This window comes from Theropithecus gelada, chromosome 4, assembly GCF_003255815.1.
Source record: "Theropithecus gelada isolate Dixy chromosome 4, Tgel_1.0, whole genome shotgun sequence".
NCBI lineage: Eukaryota > Metazoa > Chordata > Mammalia > Primates > Cercopithecidae > Theropithecus > Theropithecus gelada.
Window position 1 is genome coordinate 134,712,283 of NC_037671.1, and position 24,589 is coordinate 134,736,871.

The window sequence follows — 24,589 nt, forward strand, 5'->3', positions numbered from 1 at the left end:
TGTACACCAAAGGACATGGGTATGATCTGTAACACATTCATGATTAATATTGTTCTTAAATATATCATTCATCTCATCTAACTTAAAATATATACACAGAAGAAAATACAATATTAATAAGCTTACATTCTTCTTCCTTTGGATCAAGCTGTGTAACACTAACGGATAAACGGTCCACACGTTCTTGCAATGAGTTGACTCTGAAGGAAAAACTATGTGCTTCATTGAATAATTCTCCAAATATATCTTCAGCATATTTACCTAAGCAAAAATGAAACATATATCATAAATTTAATATCCAGAGCACTGAGTTTTTATCTTTGCAAGCAGTAGAAATCTAGCATGATATTTGCCTCAGATACTTTGTGATCAGAGATAAATATTGAACAATGTAATATTAAAACTGGTGTCCTGTTGAATTTGGCATTTATTTGGAATTACAGTTGACCCTTGAACAAAATCATTTAACTGTGCTAGTCCACTTACATGTGGATATTTTTCAATTACATTGAAAATTTTAGAGATTTGAGACAATTTGAAAAAATTTGCAGATAAACCACATAGCCTAAAAATATTTAAAAATTTAAAAAATATTTTAAAGATATGTTATGAATGCATAAAATATATGTAAATATGAGTGTATTTTATTATTTACTACCACAAAATATACAGAAATCTATTATAAAAAGTTAAAACATATCAAAATTTACACACAAAACACAAACATACATAGTGCCACTCATAGTCAAGAGAAACATAAAGAAATGTAAAGATGTATTAGGTTGGTGCAAATGTAATTGCGGTTTTTGCCAACCTAATAGTACTAAATCATAACAATAAATTTAAGTGTAGTAATACTGTATTACTATAATAATTTTATAGCCACCCTCTGTTGATATTGCAGTTACCGCTAGTGTTGTATCCACTTAAAATGCTGTTTGAGCAGTTCTCTCTCCATAAATTGTATATGAGAGTAGGAAGTAATCTCTCATGGTTCTTGGGTATTTTTCACCATGTTTTATGCAATACTGTAAACCTTGAATACATTGTGAGACTCATTCAAAGTGCCACCAGTGATGCTGGAAGTACTCTCAAGTACAGGAAAGTCATAAAATTACAAGAAAAAGTTGATTTGCTTGATATGAACCACAGCTTGAGGTCTACAGCTGTGGTTGCTTAGCATTTCAAGATAAATGAATCAAACTTAAGGGCAATTATAAAAAAAGAAAAGGAAAATCATGAAGCCATTGCTGCAGCTACATCAGCAGACACAAAAACCTTGTAATTTTTTGTGAATACCTTTTAATCTTGTATCGAAATGCACTTTTTGTGGGTGCATGGCTGTTACAAGAAAAGTCTACATATAGACTCTAACATGATTTGAGAAAAAGTGAAGTCCTTATACTACAACTTAAAGCAAAAGGAAGGTAAAGGATCTAAACCTGGAAAATTTAATGGCAGCAAAGGATGGTTTGATACTTTTAGAAAGTGGTTTGGCCTTAAAAATGTCACAACAAGAGAAGGTGCAGCTTTTGTCAGCCAATAGGCAGCAGATCAGTTCCCAGATGCCATTAAGAAAATAATTGGTTTCCATGTATGCTGCTTGAAAAAAAAAATAATAATAATTGGCCAGGCATGACTGTCTGCAATCCCAGCACTTTGAAAGGCTGAGGTGGGCAGATTGCTTGAGCTCAGGAGTTTGAGACCAGCCTGAACAACATGGTGAAACCCCATATCAACCAAAAATACAGAAATTAGCGGGGCACGATGGTATGTGCCTGTAGTACCAGCTACTTGGGGAGGTGAGGCAGGAGAATCACTTAAGCCTGGGAGGTCAAGGCTACTGTGAGTTGTGATCATGCCACTGTACTCCAGCCCAGCCTGGGTGACAAAGTGAGACCTTCTCTCTCTTTCTCTCAAAACAAAGAAACAAACAAACAAAACAAAACAAAACAGAAAAAGAAAAAAATTGAGTAGAAACAATATCTGCCTGAACAGAGTTTTAATGCAGATGAGAATGTCTTATTCCAGAAAAAAAAAAAAAAATGCCACAGAGGACATTTATTAGTAAGAAAAAGTGAACACCAGGATTTAAGGCAGGAAGGGACATGCTAACTTTACTGTTTTGTGCAAATGCAGTTGGGCTTATCATCAGAACTGCCCTTATCTATAAAGCTGCTAACCTCAAGCCTTGAAGGGAAAAGAAGGCCAAAAGAAGAAGGCAAGGCAATAAAAAGGCATGGACAATGAGAATCCTTTTTCCGGATTGGTCCCATCGACATTTTGTCCCTGAAGTCAGGAAGTACCTTGCCACTAAGGGACTGTCTTTTAAAATTTTTGTGATAACTGTACAACATCCCTGGCCACTCAGAACTCCATGAGTTTCACAATGAAGGTGTCAAAGTCGTCCACTTGCCCGCAAACATGACAGCTCTAATTCAGCCTCTACATCAGGAGGTCATAAGGACATTTAAGACTCATTACACACAGTATTCTATGGAAGACTGTCCAACACTATGGAAGAGAATCCCAATAGAGAACATCATGAAAGTCTGGAGGGATTGTATCATCAAAGATGTCATAGTTGTTACTGAAAAAGCCAAGAAAACCATCAAGACCAAGACAACAAATTCATAAAATTTTAGAAAACTGTGTCCAAATGTTTTGCATGACCTCACAGGGTTTGTAACAGTGTCAGTCAAGGAAATAATGAAATAGTGGAAGGAAGTGGGAGTGTGCCAGTCCAGATCCTAAGCCTTGAGTGCTTCTGTTCTCTCTCTTACACTGTCATCATGATAAAAACGTGCCTTGGAGAGTTTGCACTCCAGTCAGTCTGCCGGCCCTCTGTAAAATACAGAACCTCCCTTAGCCATCTCAGCTGAATACTATAAACACCTCTACGCAAATAAACTAGAAAATCTAGAAGAAATGGATAAATTCCTGGACACATACACCCTCCCAAGACTAAACCAGGAAGAAGATGAATCCCTGAATACACCAATAACAGGCTCTGAAATTGAGGCAATAATTAATAGCCTACCAACCAAAAGAAGTCCAGGACCAGATGGATTCACAGTCGAATTCTACCAGAGGTACAGGAGGAACGGGTACCATTCCTTCTGAAATTATTCCAATTGATAGGAAAAGAGGGAATCCTCCTTAACTCATTTTATGAGGCCAGTATCATCCTGATACCAAAGCCCGGCAGAGACACAACAAAAAAAGATAATTTTAGACCAATATCCCTGATGAACATTGATGCAAAAATCCTCAATAAAATACTGGCAAACAGAATCCAGCAGCACATCAAAAAGCTTATCCACCATGATCAATTGGCCTTCATCCCTGGGATGCAAGGCTGGGTCAACATACGCAAATCAGTAAATGTAATCCATCATATAAACAGAACCAAAGACAAAAACCACATGATTATCTCAATAGACGCACAAAAAGCTCTTTGACAAAATTCAAAAGCCCTTCATTCTAAAAACTCTCAATAAATTAGGTATTGATGGGACGTATCTCAAAATAATAAGAGCTATTTCTGACAAACCCACAGCCAGTATGATACTGAATGGGCAAAAACAGGAAGCATTCCCTTTGAAAACTGGTACAAGACAGGGATGCCCTCTCTCACCACTCCTGTTCAATATAGTGTTGGAAGTTCTGGCCAGGGCAATCAGGCAGGAGAAAGAAATAAAGGGCATTCAACTTGGAAAAGAGGAAGTCAAATTGTCCCTGTTTGCAAATGACATGATTGTATATTTAGAAAACCCCATCGTCTCAGCCCAAAATCTCCTTAAACTGATTAAAGCAACTTCAGCAAAGTCTCAGGATACAAAATCAATGTGCAAAAATCACAAGCATTCCTATACACCGATAACAGACAAACAGTTAGCCAAATCATGAGTGAACTCCCATTCACAATTGCTTCAAAGAGAATAAAATACCTAGGAATCCAACTTACAAGGGATGTGAAGGACCTCTTCAAGGAGAATTACAAACCACTGCTCAACAAAAAAAAAAAAAAAAAAAAAAGGACACAAACAAATGGAAGAACATTTCATGTTGATGGATAGGAAGAATAAATATCATGAAAATGGCCATACTACCCAAGGTAATTTATAGTTTCAATGCCATCCCCATCAAGCTACCACTGACTGTCTCCACAGAATTGGAAAAAACTACTTTAAAGTTCATATGGAACAAAAAAAGAGCCCACATAGCCAACACAATTCTAAGGAAAAAGAACAAAGCTGAGCCATTACACTACCTGACTTCATACTATACTACAAGGCTACAGTAACCAAAACAGCATGGCACTGCTACCAAAGCAGATATATAGACCAACGAAACAGAACAGAGTCCTCAGAAATAACACCAGACATCTACAACCATCTGATCTTTGACAAACCTGACAAAAACAAGAAATGGGGAAAGGATTCCCTATTTAATAAATGGTGCTGGGAAAACTGGCTAGCCATATGTAGTAAGCTAAAACTGGATCCCTTCCTTACACGGTATATAAAAATTAACTCAAGATGGATTAAAGATTTAAATGTAAGACCTAACACCATAAAAACCCTAGCAGCAAACCTAGGCAATACCATTCAGGACATAAGCATGGGCAAACACTTCACGACTAAAACACCAAAAGCAATGGCAACAAAAGCCAAAATAGACAAATGGGATCTAAATAAACTAAAGAGCTTCTGCACATCAAAAGAAACTATCATCAGAGTGAACAGGCAACCTATAGAATGGGAGAAAATCTTTGCAATCTACCCATCTGACAAACGGCTAATATCCAGAATCTACAAATAACTTAAATTTACAAGAAAAAAAAGAAAATCCATCAAAAAGTGGGCAAAGGATATGAACAGACACTTCTCAAAAGAAGACATTTACACAGCCAAGAGACATATGAAAAAATGCTCATCATCCCTGGTCATCAGAGAAATGCAAATCAAAACCCCAGTGAGATACTATCTCATGCCAGTTAGAATGCTGATCATTAAAAAGTCAGGAAACAACAGATGCTGGAGAGGATGTTGAGAAATAGGAACACTTTTACACTGTCGGTGGGAGTGTAAATTAGTTCAACCACTGTGGAAGACAGTGTGGCTATTCCTCAAGGATCTAGAACTAGAAACACCATTTGACCCAGTGATCCCATTACTGGGTATATACCCAAAGGATTACAAATCATGCTACTATAAAGACACATGTACGCATTATGTTTATTGCAGCACTATTCACAATAGCAAAGACTTGGAATCAACCCAAACGTCCATCAATGATAGACTGGATTAAGAAAATGTGGTACATATACACCATGGAATACTATGCATCCCTAAAAAAGGAAGAGTTAATGTCCTTTGCAGGGACATGGATAAAGCTGGAAACCATCATTCTAACCAAACTATCAGAAGGTTGGAAAACCATACACCAGATGTTCTCACTCATAGGTGGGAACTGAACAACGAGAACACATGGACACACAGTAGGGAACATCACACACTGGCATCTGTCGGAGGGTGGGGGGCTGGGGGAGGGATAGCATTAGGAAAAATACCTAATGTAAATGACGAGTTGATGGGTGCAGCGAACCACCATGGCACATGTATACCTATGTAACAAACCTGCACATCGTGCACATGTACCCTAGAACTTAAAGCATAATAGCAAATAAAAAATAAAGAAGCAAATCTCAGATTTAAAAAAATGGAATCACCCCCCCAAAAAAAGACGACATAGAAGAAGTGGTATCAGAAAACAAATTAACATTAGAGAATCTGTCAAAAGGGTTCCACTTATCCAAGACTACTTTTGATTTATTTTACAACATGAACCCTTCTGTGATACAGGTACCGAAACTAAAACAAATAAAAGGAGGATTGGTACCATATAAAAACATTTTTAGAGAAATGAAGAAGTAAAAAAGTCAGAAACCAAGATGTGCTTTTGTAAAGTTACAACAGTGTGCCCATCTCTACTACTTCTACCTCCTCCACCTCTCTGCCTCCGCTACTCCTGAGACAGCAAAACAAACTCCTCCTTTTCCTTCTCCTCTTCGGCCTACTCAATGTGAAGATAACGAGGATGAAGACTTTTATGACTTCCATTTAATGAACAGTAAGTACATTTTTTCTTATGGTTTTCTTAATAACATATTCTTTTCTCTAGCTTACCTTATTGTAGGAATATAGTATACTACTATACATACAACATAAAATATACATGTTAAGCAACAGTTTATGTTCTCGGTAAGGCTTCTGGTCAATAGTAGGCTATAGACAGTTAAGTTTTGGGGGAGTCAAAAGTTATATGCAAATTTCTGGCTTCACTGAGGATCTGTGCCCTTAACCCCTACATTGTTCAAGGGCCAACTGTATTTTAAACTTTAAACCCTAAAGTCACCCAGCCATGACAAAGTGGGGGAGGGGGGGGAAGACATACCGTGGGAAGCCTGCTTTTAAACCTTGTTCTACTACTTCCTGTTAAATGTTAAAATGGAAATTACTTGCTTTATCTATATCTGTCCACCTGACGAGGGTTAGAGAAGATGATGATGCAAATATATATGCAAATAATATGCCTGTCAATCTGAAAGCATTTATATGTAGACTGTAGCATTTATATATAATCAGCATTTATATATAATCAGCTATATAATCAGCATTTGTATTAGCTAGAAATAAATTTTAGGCCAAATGGAAGAACCCAAGATTCATCAAAGACCTAGTAAATGACTTGTCTCAGGTATGCCCAAAATACAGATTCAGGAATTTAGGAGATCTTTTACACTCTCTTGTTACAATTTCTGAAAAAAAAATCATAAATCTAAAATCACTGTATTCCTCTAGTTGTGTAAGTTCTTATTACTGAAAAGAGTAAAACAAAATAACTGGAAGAAGATCCCTGTCATTACTGAATTTTGAACAGAGGGAGAACCAGACATTTAAACAAATATTTAAAGCAATTTAATAAATAAGTCCAAATATTTGCTCTATTCACTGTGAGACCTTGGTATCAATTTCCTTATCTGTAAAATAGGAATAAAAATATCTGTCTCTAAAAGAAGTAAGCAAAGAGACTTGAAGTGCACCTAATACAGAGGAGCTCAATAACAGGCAGCTCTTAATATAAGGTAACAGCAACACAGCAGAGATAGAAGTACCTCACTTTCAGGTGTCAGAAGTTACTCGGTGATCAAGATACTTCCAGAGACAGTTTCTCTGGCAGATAGGGGAAGCAACCCAAATGGAAGAAAAAGCAGGTATAAAGTTATTCATTTATTCAACAATTGGTAGGGATACAAATGCTAGGTATAGATACAGAGATGAAAAAGACTAATCTTGGCAATAAGAACTGACTATACTCAATAAGAGAAAAGCCAGGGGAAGAGATCCCTTAGGTATGCAGAATCCCAATGGTTGTTAATGAAAGGAGTTAGCTAGCTTGCTTTAGGCAGACAGTAAGGGAAGGGTCCCCAGAGACTCTCTGACCCACCCTACAAGTGCTTACACCAGATGCTTTGGGCAGATAAGGGAACTTGCACAGGGGGCTTGCCTAAACATGCCCACAGCGAACTAAGGGCCTATATGTGCACTGGGAGAATGTGGTGAAGCCACCAGTAATTTGTGCCTTATACAAATAGGGAACCCAGCCCCATCAGCTTCTATATATATATGTATGCCCTTGTATTCCACTGTGAGGGGACATATGCCCTTGTATTCAACTGTGAGGGGGCAACCTGGAACCTGCTTTCAGGACCCCTATCTTTGCTGAGAGCTTTCCTTTCTCTTAATAAATTCTACTCCATTCACTCTTCGAGTATCTGTGTGCCTAATTCTTCGTCATGAGACAAGAACCCGGACCTAGCTCAGCTAAGGAGTAAAAAATCTTGCATCATTAAGAAAGCAATAAAATGAGCAAGAGGAAATTGACACAAAGTGAATTATAGGTTTGTGGTAATTACCTAATATAAACAGAATTATGTTCTACTAGGAAAAATCTCTTAAAAAACAGATGTACTGGCTGGGTATGGTGGCTCACGCCTGTAATCTCAGCATTTTGGGAGGCCAAGGTGGGCGGATCACTTGAGGCCAGAAGTTCAAGGCCAGCCTGGCCAACACAGCAAACCCCATTTCTACTAAAAATAATACAAAAATTAGCCAGGCATGATGGCACTTGCCTGTAATCCCAGCTGCTTGGGTGGCTGAGGTACAAGAATTGCTTAAACCTGGGAGGTGGAGGTTGTAGTGAGCCAAGATTGCACCACTGCACTCCAGCCTGGGTGACAGAGCAAGACTCTGTTTCAAAAAAATAAAAAAAGGAAGTACATTTTTGTGAGGAAAGGGTCAGGAAGACATCCAGCCCTAAGCCATGTAGATCCCCACAGTTTACTTTCATTGCTATACTCTCAAACACTTTTTGTACTAATAATAGCACCAAAGTGAAAATCTCCATTATCTAGAAACATTTTGGATAGCCAAGTTTTCTAAGTAATTCAGAGATTATCTAATACATCAATTGTTATTTTAACTATTTTGGATGGAAACTTGTGAAATGTATTCTAAGCTTCCCTCTTCTTAAATGGAATATAAAATTAAATATAATTTAATTTTTTCTTAGGGACTCATGGGCATGAATTATGAAAATCAAATATTATCCTAGGCAGAAACAGCCTTGAAATGGATAAAGATATTTGCTTTACATTAAATGGCTTCTTTCCAGTTTTTATGTTGCATCTTCCCTTACATCACTTTGTCCTTTCCTGTAAACTACACCTCCTTTTGGTTGGGTTCAGTGATGCCTCCTTCTAGTATCTCCTCCCATGCTTCCTCCTTTTATCCTCTGAAGCATAACTGTTGGGAAACCACATCATCAAATCTGTTTGAACTATCAAAGTAAAAGTAAACAGGTTTTGAGAGAGGGATCAATTGGTTATTTTATGTGCATGGTCTTTAGTGCGTGAGTTTATTTATTCTGGCTATCTAGAGGCCTTTTAAATTTAATTCCAGATTCTCAACTATGTCAGGTGGGAAAGCTGCCAGAGAAGTTAATTTCAGGGCGGCAAACTATTGTCACAACTTGCTACAGTATTTTATGGGTTTTCTCTTTCTTTCTGAATCTCTACAAACTGCTTAAATGATGCCTTCCAGGTCTCTGATTCTAAAAGTGAAGCATCCAACATCTTATTTAGTTATATTGTTACTAGGTATTTATAATTTTCAGAGTTTGGCTACAGCATAACCATGTGCCTGCTGATAGATGTTGCTTATATAGACTATATAGACTTAAAAATTCCTTAACTTTTTATCTTTAAGTTTTGTAACAAATGGGTTAGTACTGCAAATTATCACCCTTAATCATAATATTAGTTCTAAATTCTATATTGGGTATATACCTAAAATAAGATGCCTGTACTGGATCCAGAATTCATCTTAATTTTAAGAAATATTTTATACAAAATTACTAATGCCATTTCTATTTCTTAACATGAATTTTAATATTAACTTGTTTATATACTTATGTATGTACATAATGTATATAAAACAAATTTTATATGACATCATGTTATATTTGAATCAATTCATGCTAGGTCACAAAAAATATGCAAAAATCTTTAAACAATATAGTTAATCATATTTAATCTGGGAACTCTAACACTTTTTTAAATTAGTCTCAAGTAAACAATACAATATTTTAGTGATTCACTAAACTGAAAAAAATAACCACCGAATGGAAGAAGGAATATATTTAAAACAAAATTAAAATAAAATAGCCTTTTATTTATTCTTACTATTTCACAGGTAATGCAAAAAACTAGTACTCTCACAGAGAATATTCAAATTTAACTTTTTATGTTGCTCTTGCTACAGATGTATGCCTAAACTTTCTTACTGGAACCAAATTAGATTAACAACCTCTTGTGCTAAGTACTCAATTATAAAAGAAAGGACAAAAGTTGAAAGGCAAAGAAAAGCCAAGCCTGCTTATCAGAATTTATATGGCTGATGAGATAAATCTAGGACCACTTGGTAGATATTATCTCTGCCAGGAACACCTTGTTTTACCTTTAAAATGAAATATCAATGTCTTATGAAAAAGCTAATCCTTCAATGCAAAAGACAGACCAGATTTATTTTTAAAATTTTCTGATTAAACTTAGATTAGAAAATAATTTGTTTTATAAAGCAAAAAAAAAAAAAAAAAAAAAAGAAAATAATTTGTTTAATTCTTTAACCAAGTTGCTCTATTCTGTAAATTTGTAATGAGAACATATTGCCTGTCTCCTTTTCTCTAATCTGCCTCTTTCACTGGCCTTTATTCTCTGGCCAACCTGCTTGACTTCTGCCAGGGGCCAGGTTCACTTGCTGTTTTCACACCACATTGCATATCAGATTCCTGACTTATATCCTAAAGTCTCTTAGACAACCACTTGACTAGCCTACTCCTCTGACTAGTAATGTCCCCATACCTTTCACTTTAGATCTTTGCTAATATAAAAATATTTCCCTAAACTGATTAAATATATATATAAGGAGATGGATACTAGTGTTTGAAAACACAAATAGTTGAGGCCTTTAAACAGAGTAAATAGTGATAATAACCAAGCAAAAATACAACTCTGGTCCTTTCACAGATTATATATTTTTAAAACAATCTCAATAATTTTAATTCATCATGTGATACTGTTTCTAGAGATTCTGTCCGTATTTTCCTTTCCCAGAAGAAACATCATGCAGAAGAAGAAGATATTATTCTAAAACTCTAATAATCATACTCATGTGACTATATTTTTCAGGATAATTTTGTACTCTTCTCACCAAACCACACTCCCAAATTAATCAGAAGCACAACTTCTTAATACTCTAAAGCATAACATTCAGGTTTGTGAGTATATTTTTAATTGATATATACTTACTTAGGCTACTTAGTTGTCTAATTATATTTGCCAAGGAAATATTGGTTACACATTCCAGTTCATTCTTAATGCCTCTAGGCAGTGCTGTGTGGCACAAGTGCCTAGGATCGATGTTTCTTTTCACTAGTGGCATCTTGAGATTAACCTTTGTGCCAGTTCACCTGTAGGAAATCAAAAATAAATGAACAATATTAAATTTCAGCCAACACAGAATGAGACTCTATTTTTCACACTGAAGAACAAAGCACCGTTGACCCTTGAACAACATGCGTTTGAACTGCATGCGTCCACTTACAGGTGGATTTTCTTCCCTCTCTGCCTCCCCTGAGACAGCAGGACAAACCCCTCCTCTTCCTCCTCAGTCTACTCAATGTGAAAATGACAAGGATGAAGACCTTTATAATGATACACTTCCACTTAACAGTTAATGTACTTTATCTTATGATTTTTTAAATAACATTTTCTTTTCTCTGGTTTATTTTACTGTAAGAATGCAGCATATAATACATATACAAAATATGTCAAACAACGGTTTATGTTCTTGGTAAGGCTTCTGGTCAATAGTAGGCTATAAGTAGTTAAGTTTTTGGAAAGTCAGAAGTTATACACAGATTTTCGGCAATGCAGAGGGTTGGTGCCCCTAACCTCTAGGCTGTTCAAGGGCCAACTGTCTTTGCTTGTATGAAGACAGTAAAAATGAAATTACCCAACTAAAATAATCAAAATTGATTTAACTTTCAATTAGTAGAATATCAACATTATACAAAACAGTTTTTAAAAACTTGCTTTCAATGTCAGCTGCTACATGGTGAATTTACAATCATCATCACTATTATTCTCCTAAAAACACTGTTTTTATTTACTGTAATACAGATTTTGTTCTAGAGAGTTAGTGTGAGATGTTCTCTCTAAGGAAGTGCGTAAAAGGATTAAGGAAGCTGTGAGAGTAACATCAAATTGACATTATCACATAAAATGTATCAGGTGTTCAACAGCTCAGATCAAATACTCCAAGTAGCCCTGCACTTGAAATCTTATCGGAATCTACCAAATCTTTATTTAACTGATCAAAAAGTTCAACCATCTTTGAATTACAGGCTGCTCTCACTTTGCATGCTTCCCATATGCACAAATTTGAGTGACTCGAGTTTAGTTAAGTAACAACACTGCCCAACACCATGATTCAAATTTCACTTACTACAGTATATTAACTGTGAGTAATTGCACAAATACAAACTTCATTTCTAGTACTCTAGTCTAGCACTCCCCAACCCCCGGGCTGCAGAGCAGTAACGGTGGTCTGTCAGGAACAGAGGCCTGTCAGGAACCGGGCTGTGCAGCAGGAGGTGAGAGGTGGGTGAGCAAGCATTACTGCCTGAGTTCCACTTCCTGTCAGATCAGTGGCGGCATTAGATTATCATAGGAGCAGGAGGCCTATTGTGAACTGCATATGTGAGGCATCTAGGTTGCACGCTCCTTATGAGAATCTAATTAAAGCCTAATGCCTGACAATCTGAGGTGGTACAGTTTCATCTTGAAACCGTCCCCCACTACACATACCCCCCGTCCCCGGCCCATGGAAAAATTGTCTTCCACGAAACTAGTCCCTTGTGCCAAAAACAAGGAGACTGCTGCTGTAGTCCACAAATCACTGTTAATAAGCGCTGTACCTCATGATCAGTGACCAATCACCACTTCTTTCAAAGTCAGCAGATGATTGGTTACACCTCATCTGTTAGTCAATTCACCCACAGACAGCAAAGCATGCATCTGTTGCCTTCTTGCCTTCCAGTGCTAAATCTACATGAAATTTTACTAAATAGGTACATGAAAGCAGGAATTGGCCAAAAAAGATAGAAGCGCAGCAAAAAACAAACAAACAAACAAAAAACAAAAAAAATGATGACACTGGAAATGAAATTCAAATCCAACATAAGTGTAGTAACAGATGAAGCAGCTGACTGTGGAAATGTTGCCACCGCCACTGTTCGAGAGCTTCTAGATATGCAGCCTGAGGAACTTAGTGAAGGCAAACCTACAGACCTAAATGAGGAGTGTGGCTGTGACAAAAAGAAGGAATATGTTCCAAAAGAAGTGACACTAGCAAAAAAGCCTTCACATTTAGGAAACTCTTGGAGCTACTTCGTGACAGTGAAAGCGCAAAAGATAAAATGTTGGAAGCTAATCCTAATTTAAAAGAAAGGAGTACGACAATTTGCCAAGGCACAGAAAAGATGCTCACTCTGCTAGTTCTGCTATTGTAGGTTACACAACAAGAACTGCTCAAACTGCCTTTGATAAGTGTTTTTTACAAAGAAATAAAACACTAATTCTACTTGACTCCAATATCTTAAATGACATTGTGCTACATAAATACTTTTAAATTTCCCTATACATTTAAACCAACAATATAAGAGGTTTTACTGTCTTGACAAAAATTTTTAGAGTGTACATAAAACATTGTAACTTTCCCCATTTTTATTAAGATCGTTTTTCATGGTTTCAACTTATACTGTCATTTTTTACAGTCCTGAACTACTGTGCAAAGTAAGAAACGAATGACTGTATTTACCTATCAGTGAACAATGGTTACCAAAGGAAACAATTTATTAATTACTGAGCTTTAATGACTAACAAATGAGAAGTTTGGGATAAACCTAATTGCGGGTCGGGCGCGGTGGCTCACGCCTGTAATCCCAGCACTTTGGGGGGCCAAGGCGGGCAGATCACTTGAGGTCGGGAGTTCGAGACCAGCCTGACCAACATGGAGAAACTCTGTCTTTACTAAAAATACAAAATTGGCCGGGCGTGGTGGCACATGCATATAATCCCAGCTACTAGGGAGGCTGAAGCAGGAGAATCGCTTGAACCTGGGAGGTGGAGGTTGCAGTGAGCCGAGATCGTGCCATTGCACTCTAGCCCTGGGCAACAAGAGTGAAACTCTGTCTCAAAAAACAAACAAAAAGAAGCCTAATTGCAGTTAAGTGTTACTTATCAACACGCTTTAAAAAACTTTTGCATAAATTTGTTTCCTCTGACCTATTTGTTAAGCATTCTCTCTACATTTTTAATCCATTCTAAAAGTCTGCAACATGAAATGTAGAGGAAAAAAGCATACAAAATTGTACACCTCAAAAATTTAACCAAACTCTCATGTAACCCCATTAAGAAATAAAACATTGCCTGTACCAATTGCCAGAACCCTTCCACTTTGGTCCTCTTCCCAATCATCCTTGCTTACCTCCCCAAGACAGGTAACCTTTATTCTTTTTATAAAAAGCATTTCTTTTTCTTTTTCTTTTCACAACTTACACAAGCAACTTTAAACACTATAGGTTTTGACAGCTTTTTGAAGTTTATATAGACTAATATAATACATATTATTTTAAACCTTGCCTTTTTCATTCCACATTGTAATATTCATCCATATTGCTCTGCGCAGGTTGCTCATTTTCATTGTTGTATAATAGTCCACTATATGACATTACAATTTATTTACCCATTCTAATGTTAATGAGTTGTTTCCAGTTTGAAGCTATTATGAAGAGCACTACACTGATCATTCACGTACATGTGTCTTAGTGTACACATTTCTATTGTGAATATACTTCAGGACAAGAATAGCCAAGTTAAGGATACACACAACTTCATCTTTAGGAAATGATGCCAAACTGTTCCAGAGACTGTACCAACACGTTACTTTCAGCCGTTAAGAGGCTGCTGCTGCTCCACATCCTCATAACACTTGACACTGTCAGTTTTTAAATTCTAGCTGTTCTTGAGTGTATGTTGTGGCCATTTGTTAGAGTTTTAATTTGTGTTTCCCAATTATTGAATTTAAGCACCTTTTCATGTTTCTTGATCTTTTGGATTTTTCTCTTGGGAAGTGGCTGTTCAATCCTTTTGTCCATTTTTGGCCATTTGTTGTGTTAGGGCTGATTTGCAGAAACACTAGATATGAGGCATTTGAAGGTTGTAAGTGATGTGAATCTCTTCTTTCACTTGCTATTCCACTTTCTTAGTGATGTCTTTTAATGAACAGAAGTTTTTACGCTCAATGTGGGAAGGATATTCTCAATCTTTTCAAGTTTAGAACAAAAGCATGGTTTCTAAAATCTTTTTCTATACCAAGATCATAAATATGACCTTTCGCTTTATATCTTAGCTTTGTTTTGCTAATACTTTTAATCTGTAATTGATGTGGAATTACTTTTGTGAATGGTGTGATGTAGTAGTTAGGTTTCTTATATACTATCTCAGCACCACTCATTGAAAACCCTAGTATTTCTCTATTGCTCTGCAGTGGCACTTTTGTCATAAATCAAGTTTCTACGTATTTTTAAATTAGATTTTGAGCTATGTACTATTCCACTGCTCTTTTTGACTAACCTAGAGCTAATGACAAACTGACTTAATCAGGCTTTATATTAAGTTTTTTTTTTTTTTTTTTTTTTAAGAGACAGAGCCTCACTCTGTTGCTCAGGCTGGAGTACAGTAGTGTAATCTTGGTTCACTGCAACCTTCGACTCCTGGGTTCAAGCGATTCTCCTGCCTCAGCCTCCTGAGTAGATGGGACTACAGGCATGTGCCACAACACCCGGCTATTTTTTTGTATTTTTAGGAGATGCGGTTCTGCCATGTTGTCCAGGCTGGACTCAAACTCCTAAGCTCAGACAATCGAACTGCCTCAGACTCCCAAAGTGCTAGAATTACAGGCTTGAGTCACTGCGCCTGGCTTATAGTAAGTCTTGATACACAATAGGGCAAGCTCTCCAATCCTGTTCTCCAAAAATGTTATGTTTATTCTTGACACTGTGTATTTCCATGTAAATTTTTAGAATAAGATTATCAAGTCACACATAACACACACACACACACACACACACACACACACACCCCTCTAACTATTGGGAATTTGACTGGAGCTGTATTAAACCTATCATATTGGGAAGTACTGATATTTATCATTTCTTTCTATCCACGAACATAATATATTGCTCCAACTATTTCAGGATTTTTAAAAGTCTCTTAATGTTTTATACTTTTCTAAGGAGAAGTCTTATAAATCCTTATTTATTTGTATGTAGATGTCTTTATAACACTGGAACCACAATATATGTTGTTGTATTATATAGAAAACAAATTGATTTTTTAATATTGACCCTATATCCTGAGACCTTCCTAATCTCTAACTTATCTGCAATTATTTTGGATTTTTAAATGCACACAATCATATGTGAATAGTGACTATTTCCTCCATTCTAATCCATCTTACATCTTTTATTTCTTTTTCTTGCCTTACCACACTAGCTATAATCTTTAAAACAATGTGAAATACGTATTTCACATACATAAGGATGATGGCAAACATCTTTGTCTTTTTCAACGCAAGTGGAAAAGCCTTCAACATTTCACAAGGTGTCTGTAATATGGATTTTTTGTGGTTATTTTGTTTTATACACACCTTTTAATAGATTAAGGAAGTTCCTTTATTATTATTTTAATAGGTTTTTTGGGGAACAGGTGGTATTTGGTTGCATATATAAGTTCTTTAATGGTGATTTTTGAGATTTTGGTGCACCCATCACCCAAGCAGGGAACACTGTACCCAATAGGTAGTCTTTTATGCCTCACCATCCTCTCACCCTTTCCCCCAAGTCCCCAAAGTCCATTGTATCATTCTTATGCCTTTGCATCCTCATAGCTTACAGTAATAGTCTCCAATTCCATCCAGCTTGCTATGAATGTCATTATTTCGTTCTTTTTTATGGCTGTGTAGTATCCCAGGGTGTGTGCATTCCATGGTGTGTATATATATACACACACATACACACCATGGAATATATGGTGTATATACACCATGGTGTGTGTGTGTATGTACACATACATACACACACACACACACACACCATGGAATACACACACACCATGGGATACCAAACATCGTGTGTTCTCACTCACTTTTCTTTATCCACTTGTTGACTGATGGGCATTTGGGCTGGTTCCACATTTTTGCAATTACAAATTGTGCTGCTATATACATGCTATATACATCCATATTTTTGCAATTACAAATTGTGCTATATACATGCTATATACGTCCATATTTTTGCAATTACAAATTGTGCTGCTATAAACATGCAAGCGCAAGTATCTTTTTTGTATAATGACTTCTTTGTATAATGACTTCTTCTGGGTAGATATCCAATAGTGGGACCGCTGGGTCAAACGGTAGATCTACTTTTAGTTCTTTAAGGAATCTCCACATTGTTTTCCGTAGTGTTTGTACTAGTTTACATTCCCACCAGCAGTGTGAAAATGCTTTTTCACTACATCCACAACAACAGCTATTGTTTTTTGATTTTTTTATTGATGGCCATTCTTGCAGGAGCAAGGTGGTATCACACTGTGGTTTTGATTTGCATTTCCCTGATTATTAGTGATGGTGACCATTTTTTCACGTTTTTGGCCACTTGTATATCTTCTTTGGAGAATTGTCTATTGATGTCCTTAGATTACTTTCTGATGGGATTTTTTTTCTTACTGATTTTTGTTTGAGTTCCTTGTAGATTCTGGATATTAATCCATTGTCAGATGTACAGACTGTGAAGATTTTCTCCTACTCTGTGGGTTGTCTGTTTACTCTGCTGTGGTGTAGAAGCTTTTTAGTTTAAGTCTTATCTATTTATCTTTGTTTTTGTTGCACTTGTTTTTGGGTTCTTGGTCAGCAAGTGTTTGCCTAAGCCAATGTCTAGAAGGGTTTTTCCAACGTTATCTCCTAGAATTTTTATGTTTTTTTTTTTTTTTTTTTTTTTTTTTTGAGATGGAATCTCGCCTTGTTGCCCAGGGTGGAGTACAGTGACATGATCTCAGCTCACTGCAACCTCTGCCTTCTAGGTTTAAGTGATTCTCCTGCCTCAGCCTCCTGAGTAGCTGGGATTACAGGTGCCCACCACCATGCCTGGCTAATTTTTTTTTTTTTTTTTTTTAGTAGAGACAGGGTTTCACCCTGTTGTTCAGGCTGGTCTCAAACTCCTGACCTCAGGTGATCTGCCTGCCTCAACCTTCCAAAGTGCAGGGATTACAGATGTGAGCCACCGCACCTGGCCTATGTGCCTATTTTTATACCAGTACCATGCTGTTTTGGTGAGTATGGCCTTATAGTATAGTCTGAAGTAAGGTAATGTGATGCCTCCAGATTTCTTCTTTTTGCTTAGTCTGGCTTTAGTTATGCAGGCCCTTTTGTGGTTCCATATGAATTTGGGAGTTTTTTCCTAGTTCTGTGAAAAATGACAGCAGTATTTTGATGGAAATTGCATTTTGTAGATTGCTTTTGGCAGCATGGTCATTTTCACAGTACTGATTCTACCCACCCATGAGCATGTGATGTGTTTCCATTTTGTTTGTGTTTTCTATGATTTCTTTCAGCAGTGTTTTGTAGTTTTCCTTGTAGAGGTCTTCCACCTCCTTGGTTAGGTATATTTCTAAGTATTTCTAAGTATTTTATTTGTAGCAGCTATTTTAAAAGGGGTTAGTTTCTGGATTTGATTCTCAGCTTGGTCACTATTGGCATATAGCAGTGCTACTAATTTGTGCACATTAATTTTGTATCCTGAAACTTTGCTGAATTATCAGTTCTAGCTTTTTGGATGACTCTTCAGGGTTTTCTAGGTATATGATCATATCATTGGTGAACAGCGACAGTTCGACTTCCTCTTTACTGATCTGGATGCCCTTTCTTTCTTGTCGGATTGCTCTGGCTAGGACTAAGGAAGTTCCTATTACTAGCTGCCCAAGATTTTAAAAAATCATGCTATCAAATGTTTGTCCTACATTTATTATGATAATCATGTGACTCTTACTCTGTTAGTGTAGTGAATTATATTGACTGGGTTTTTTTGTTGTTATTGTTGGTAAACAACCCCGCATCCTTGGAATAAACCTAATTGGATGAGATGTATGTGGTAGGGAGAATAATGGTCTCCCAAAGCTACCCATGATCTTATTCCCCTGAATCTATGAATATTTATATTATATGGCAAAGGGCTTAGAATTAAGGTAGTCGATGGAGTTAAGATTTCTAATCAGCTGACCTCAAAATAGGAAGATTATCTGTTTTTTATTGATTACTGGATTTAGTTTTGGTTTGTCATCACTTTTTGGCCTTTTGGCTAAGATCAAGTATAGTTTTGGTTTGTTAATATGATTAGTTTTTTGCATTTACATTCATGAGAGAAAACGGTCCATTTTTTTTTTTATGTTTTTTATTCTTTTGAGATGGAGTCTCGCTCTGTTGCTCAGGCTGGAGTGAAGTGGCGAAATCTCAGCTTACTGTAAGCTCCGCCTCCAGGGTTCACACCATTCTCCTGCTTCAGCCTCCCAAGTAGCTGGGACTACAGGCGCCCGCCACCACGCCCGGCTAATTTTTTTGTATTTTTAGTAGAGACGGGGTTTCACTGTCGCCAGGATGGTCTCTATCTCCTGACCTCATGATCAGCCCACCTCAGCCTCCCAAAGTGCTGGGATTACAGGCGTGAGCTACCACGCCCGGCCAAAACGGTCCATTATCTTAATGTAATGTCCTTGAAAAGTTTTTTGTTTTTGTATTAATTTCTAGAATAAGAACATTGTGGTCAGAAAATACATTTTGTATCATTTGATCCTTTTAAAATATATTTACACTTACTTTATTGTCCAAAATAGTCAATTTTTGTAAACATTCCAGGGATACTGAAAAATAATATACATTTTGTTATTGGTGGTTGCAGTGGTCTACGTATGTCCATTAGTTACATTTGCTAACGTACCTACATCTTCTATAGCTTTACTGATTTTTGTCTCCTGGTCTATCAGAGAGACATGTTAAGACTGCCCACTATGACTACAGAGTTGTTAAATTCTCCACATGATATATATATTTCAAGACTATGTTATTAGGTATATTTACCATTATCAAGTTTCCTCTATCTCTAATAATATGCTTTTTGCTTAAAAGTCTATTTTTTGTAGCCATACCAGCTCCTTCGGTTGTGTTTGCATAATAGAGCTTTTCCTTTCAACCTTCTTCCATCTTTGTTTTAGACACGTCTCTTCACAGAATACAGTTAGCTGCTGCCTTTTGCTTTTTCTTTAACTTAGTCTGTTAACCTTTGAATACTTTTATTGGTATAAAGCTAATGTTCTTTCTGCCCAAAATATTCTACTTGCCCTACTCCTACTTGTTCTTCAAATTCTAGCTCCAATGATAACACTCCCTGATCCCCCCGTCTCAATGAGATGTGGTCCTCCTGCTAAAATTTTCTCACAGCAACCTCTAAATTTTCCTTATGACACTTGTCTCAGTTTGTAATTATGTATCTTCATGATTGATTTCTGTCTCCTTTATTAGTCATAAAGCAGGTTTCATGTGTTTTACAGTATCCCTGGTGCCTGGTACATGCTTGGCACATAAGAAATGTTAAATGTTAAAAACAGCTGTAAAGGAAAGAAAAGCCAGGTGGAAAAGAAAACAAACTGTAATTACTGTAACTCATAAACCAGGCTTCTATTAAAAAAAGTTGCAATCCTATTAAATTTCTGTTATTAAATATGTGAATAACTCAAAATTTCTTAATTCGAGTTCAAATCTCTCTCCTAAGCTGCAGATATGCCTATGCAACTGACTCCTAGAAATTTTTACTTGGAAGTTCCATAAAACTTATTAAATTCAAAATATTCAAAGCCAAATTCCTTACATTTTCCTCTTCAAATCTAGGCATCATCTTCAATTCTGCCATACCATTGCAGTCTCTTCTCTATATCCAAAGAGGATCAAGCCTTATTAATTCTATCATTAACATCTCTCATGTTCTGATAATCCTTTTCTATTCTAACTGCTACTACTTTAATTCAAACCATAGTCCTCTCTCACTTGGTTAGACTTATGAAAACAGGTAATTCAAAATCTAAGCTGTTGGACTCTATTTTGCACCTTAAAGGAACGTGATTACGGGACCTCAGTCACGTGACAGGCAGCTGTAACTTGTGCAGCTGTAACCTTTGTTTCTCTGATTATATATTGGCCTCCTTCCTCACCTACACTGTTTTGTAAAATGTTGCACATGACGAAAGGACCCCAGGGAAAACCTCTTCCCTCTTTACTGCTGATCTTCATCATGGATTAACTTCCCTCTGACCTTTCTCACACACAGACTTTGTGGCTATCACACTGTCATAAGATGGAATGTTAAGTATACTCTTTAAAATCAGAAAGGAAATTTAAAAACAGCTGTAAAGGAAAGAAAAGCCAGGTGGAAAAGAAAACAAACTGTAACTAATTACTGTAACTCATAAACCAGGCTTCTATTAAAAAAAGTTGCAATCCTATTAAATTTCTGTTTTCCTCCTATGTAAGTATCACAGGATCCTTAGGGTGTCGCTTTTCCAGCTGGAAACCTCTGTGGCCAGTGGCACCTGTGCCTGAGTTTTGCTCAGGGCTGCTGGGCATGTTCCGCTCACTCAGCCTGGCAGGCTGCGCTCAGCTCACACTACCAGCCTAGATCCCATACCTGCCAAGGGTGAGCCAAGCACAGAGTGGCAAAGCGTGTGTGAGCGAGCACAGGTATCTGGCCACTGCACATAGCCAAGCATGCTGGCTGCAGTGGGGCAGGCAGCTCCAGGTTCTGGCACAGGTGCTGGCTCCCTGAGAGGCTGCAGCTGGACTAGGTATACCACAAGTGGCTTCCACAGCAGGAACCAGGGAACACTGTGGTGCCCAGAAGCTTGGAGACACCAGGAACTGCAGAGCCCCCAAAAGGGTGTCACAGCCCTGGCTTAGGAAGCTCCTAGATCTGGGATCTCCAAAGGGCCGCAGCTCTTTTCTCCTTCTCTCTTCTCTTCTTCTCATTGCCTGCAACGTGGCAAGTGGGGATCATGTTTCAGCTCTGTGTTACAGCTCTTCCAGTCCTGCCATTCAGCAGGTCCAAAGTTCTTGTCCCACGTCTGGGAATAATGAAGCACATGGAGAGGAGCTTCATTGAGTGACAGAAGAGCTCTCAGGACACCCGAAGTGGGTAGCTCCTTTCCACAGATAGTCATCCCAATGAGTGTCTAGTTCTCAGCAGAGAAGAGACCAGGAGTGGGTAGCTCTTCTTCACAAGGAGATTGTCCCAATGAGTTGAGAAGACCCAAAGTGGGTAGTTCCTTCCTGCAGCTGGTAGTCCTAACGTCTGTGTGAATCTGGCTGAGTTTGAAGTTTTTATGGGCTCTGAAAGTAGGAAGTGCATGCTGATTGGTCCATAGGCAGCCATGGGTAGGCTTGGAAAAGGCACCATAAGTTCTCACTCTGGTACACAGAACTGAGAGCCCAGCCCCCAGGCTTCAGGCATTTCCCGGCTTGAAGATGGTGTTTCACCCAGGACCCACCCCTTTCTACCCAGGAGCCTGTCTGCCTCCTGTCACCGTCAACATGCTGTCCATGGCACCCATGCTGTTCATGCTGAGGGGTGCCTGCAGGCCTGAGCTGAGCTGCCCTCAGCCCCCACTTCCATTTTCCTCCCACGCTCATAGGCACCCAAAGTCTGGAGGGGCTCACGGTGGCAGGGGTTGGTGTGTCTTGAGTGCACACACACTTTGCCAGGTTGTGACACTACCTGGGCTTAGTCACAACTTTGCTCTGCCCTGGAGCATGTGCCGGGATGGGGGAGAGGCCAGAGAATGGGAGCAGGCACTTCCAAGCCTGTGGGGGCAAGGAGGCTTCCCAGGCCCCCAAGAGCACAGGGATGGCCAGGACCAGAGCCCGTGGCTGGGTGGCTGCAGTTGTGCCCAGAAGCACAGAGCTCCCACCCCACCAACTTGGTAGAGCACAGGGCTCCCACCTGTTCCCAGCCCTGACCGCTCCTCCCCCGTTGCAGCCAGCATCTTTGCAGCAGCTGCTACATATGGGCTGCTGTTGCCTTCATAAGCAAAACCTTAACTTTTAACTTCAGAGCACTGACCCCATTTCTCTGGAGTCTGCATCTCCTAAATGGCTATTCCCAGCTTTTTGCTTGAATAAACTCTTTAAACTGGATTCTGATCCTTTTGATTATCTCGGGTTGACAGACTTTCTTCCTCCAGTCTTATATTTTCTCCTTGCCATTCCATCTATACCACACCACTCCCACCAATTCAACCCATCCCACGCCACTGCTTTAATAATAGAGCAGATCCACTCCAATCCATGGAGGATACATTCCAAGACCTCCAGTGGGGGCCTGAAACCACAAATAGTACTGAGCCTATACATACTATGTTTTTTCCTATACATATCTGTAACATTTAACTTATAAATTAGACACAGTAAGAGGATAACCCAATAACTAATAATAGAACAATTACAATAATATACTATAACAAAAGTTGCATGAATGTCGCCTCTTGCTCTCTCTCAAAACATCTAATTGTACTTGTAATATTGTGAAATATTTATTTGGTTGGTTTTCCACCCAGTTTTCTGGGATACAACTTCTAAATTCCTTAGAATCTCCAAAGTGTTACTTCTTTGTAGGATGGGGGCTGGTCACCTGAAAGACCAATGCATGACTAGAGGGTTGGGACTTTTAGCCCCATCCCCCTAACATCCAGGGAGGGGAAATAGGCCGAATGTTAAGTTGACACCAATGGCCAAAGGTTTATTCAATTATGTCTATGTAATGAAGCCTCCCTAAACACTCATAAGGATGGGTTTGGAGAGCTTCCAGAGAGCTAAACACATGGAGGTTCCTGGAAAGGCATGGATGCTCTATGCCCCTTCCCCTATACCTTGCCCATGCATTCTTATCTGTGTTCTTGTAATATCCTTTATAATAAATGGGTAAGTATAAGTACTTCCCTGAGTTCTGTGAGCCACTCCAGCAAATTAATCAAACCCAAAGGGGGAGAAATGGGAACCTAACTTGAAGTGGGTAGGAACAGAAGTTCCAGAGGCCTGAACTTGCAACTGGTATCTCAAGAAGGGGCAGTCTTGTGGGACTGAACCCTCAATCTGTGGGATCTGACACTATCTCCACGTAGATAGTGTCAGAACCGAATTGAAGGACATCCAGCCAGAGTCTGCTGAAGAATTAATTGCTTGCTTGGCTGATCACACAAGTATTCTGTGTTGATTGTTACTGTGGTGTGAGAGCAGAGGAAAAACACATTGAGTGTGTTTCTTCAACTCACAATACTGAACTCACCCTTCTTGTGATGGTGTGAAATGATAAAATGCCTACAGGATGAGATGAACTGAGGTGAATGACATAGGCACTGTGACATAGTGTAAGGCTATGTCAGAAGCAGACATGACAATGTCAATGGTTGAAAGTCAGGAGCTGAGGATGTCGATGACTAATGAGAAGGAAGCATATACAGTGTGGATATGCTGGACAAAAGGATGAATCGCATTCCAGGCAGGATGGCACAAGATTTCATCATGCTACTTAGAATGATGTGCAATTTAAAACTTACGAACTTTTTTTCTGGAATTTTCCATTTAATATTTTTGGGCCATGGTTGACCACTGGTAACTAAAACCACAGAAAGCAAAAGCATGAATGAGAGGCGGACTATTGTATTATAAAAAATTTGAATCTGGAAATGTCCTTCTGCAAAATCAAACCCTTCCTTGGTTCCTTGTTGTCAGGGTGAAGTCCAAAC

The 24,589-nt window shown here is 38.2% G+C and overlaps 1 protein-coding gene across 2 annotated transcripts in view; it reads right to left on the minus strand.

The window, feature by feature from the left end:
- The window catches only part of WASF1 (WAS protein family member 1), a 73,302-nt gene that overhangs the window by 13,390 nt on the left and 35,323 nt on the right, over positions 1-24,589 (minus strand). For both annotated transcript variants that reach the window (XM_025381864.1, XM_025381865.1), the window contains 2 exons: positions 10,934-11,094; positions 127-261 (listed from right to left, as the gene is read on the minus strand). In XM_025381864.1, coding sequence (XP_025237649.1) covers positions 127-261; positions 10,934-11,066 — 268 coding nt within the window. In that variant the 5' untranslated portion in view covers positions 11,067-11,094. The remainder of the gene's footprint in view (positions 1-126; positions 262-10,933; positions 11,095-24,589) is intronic.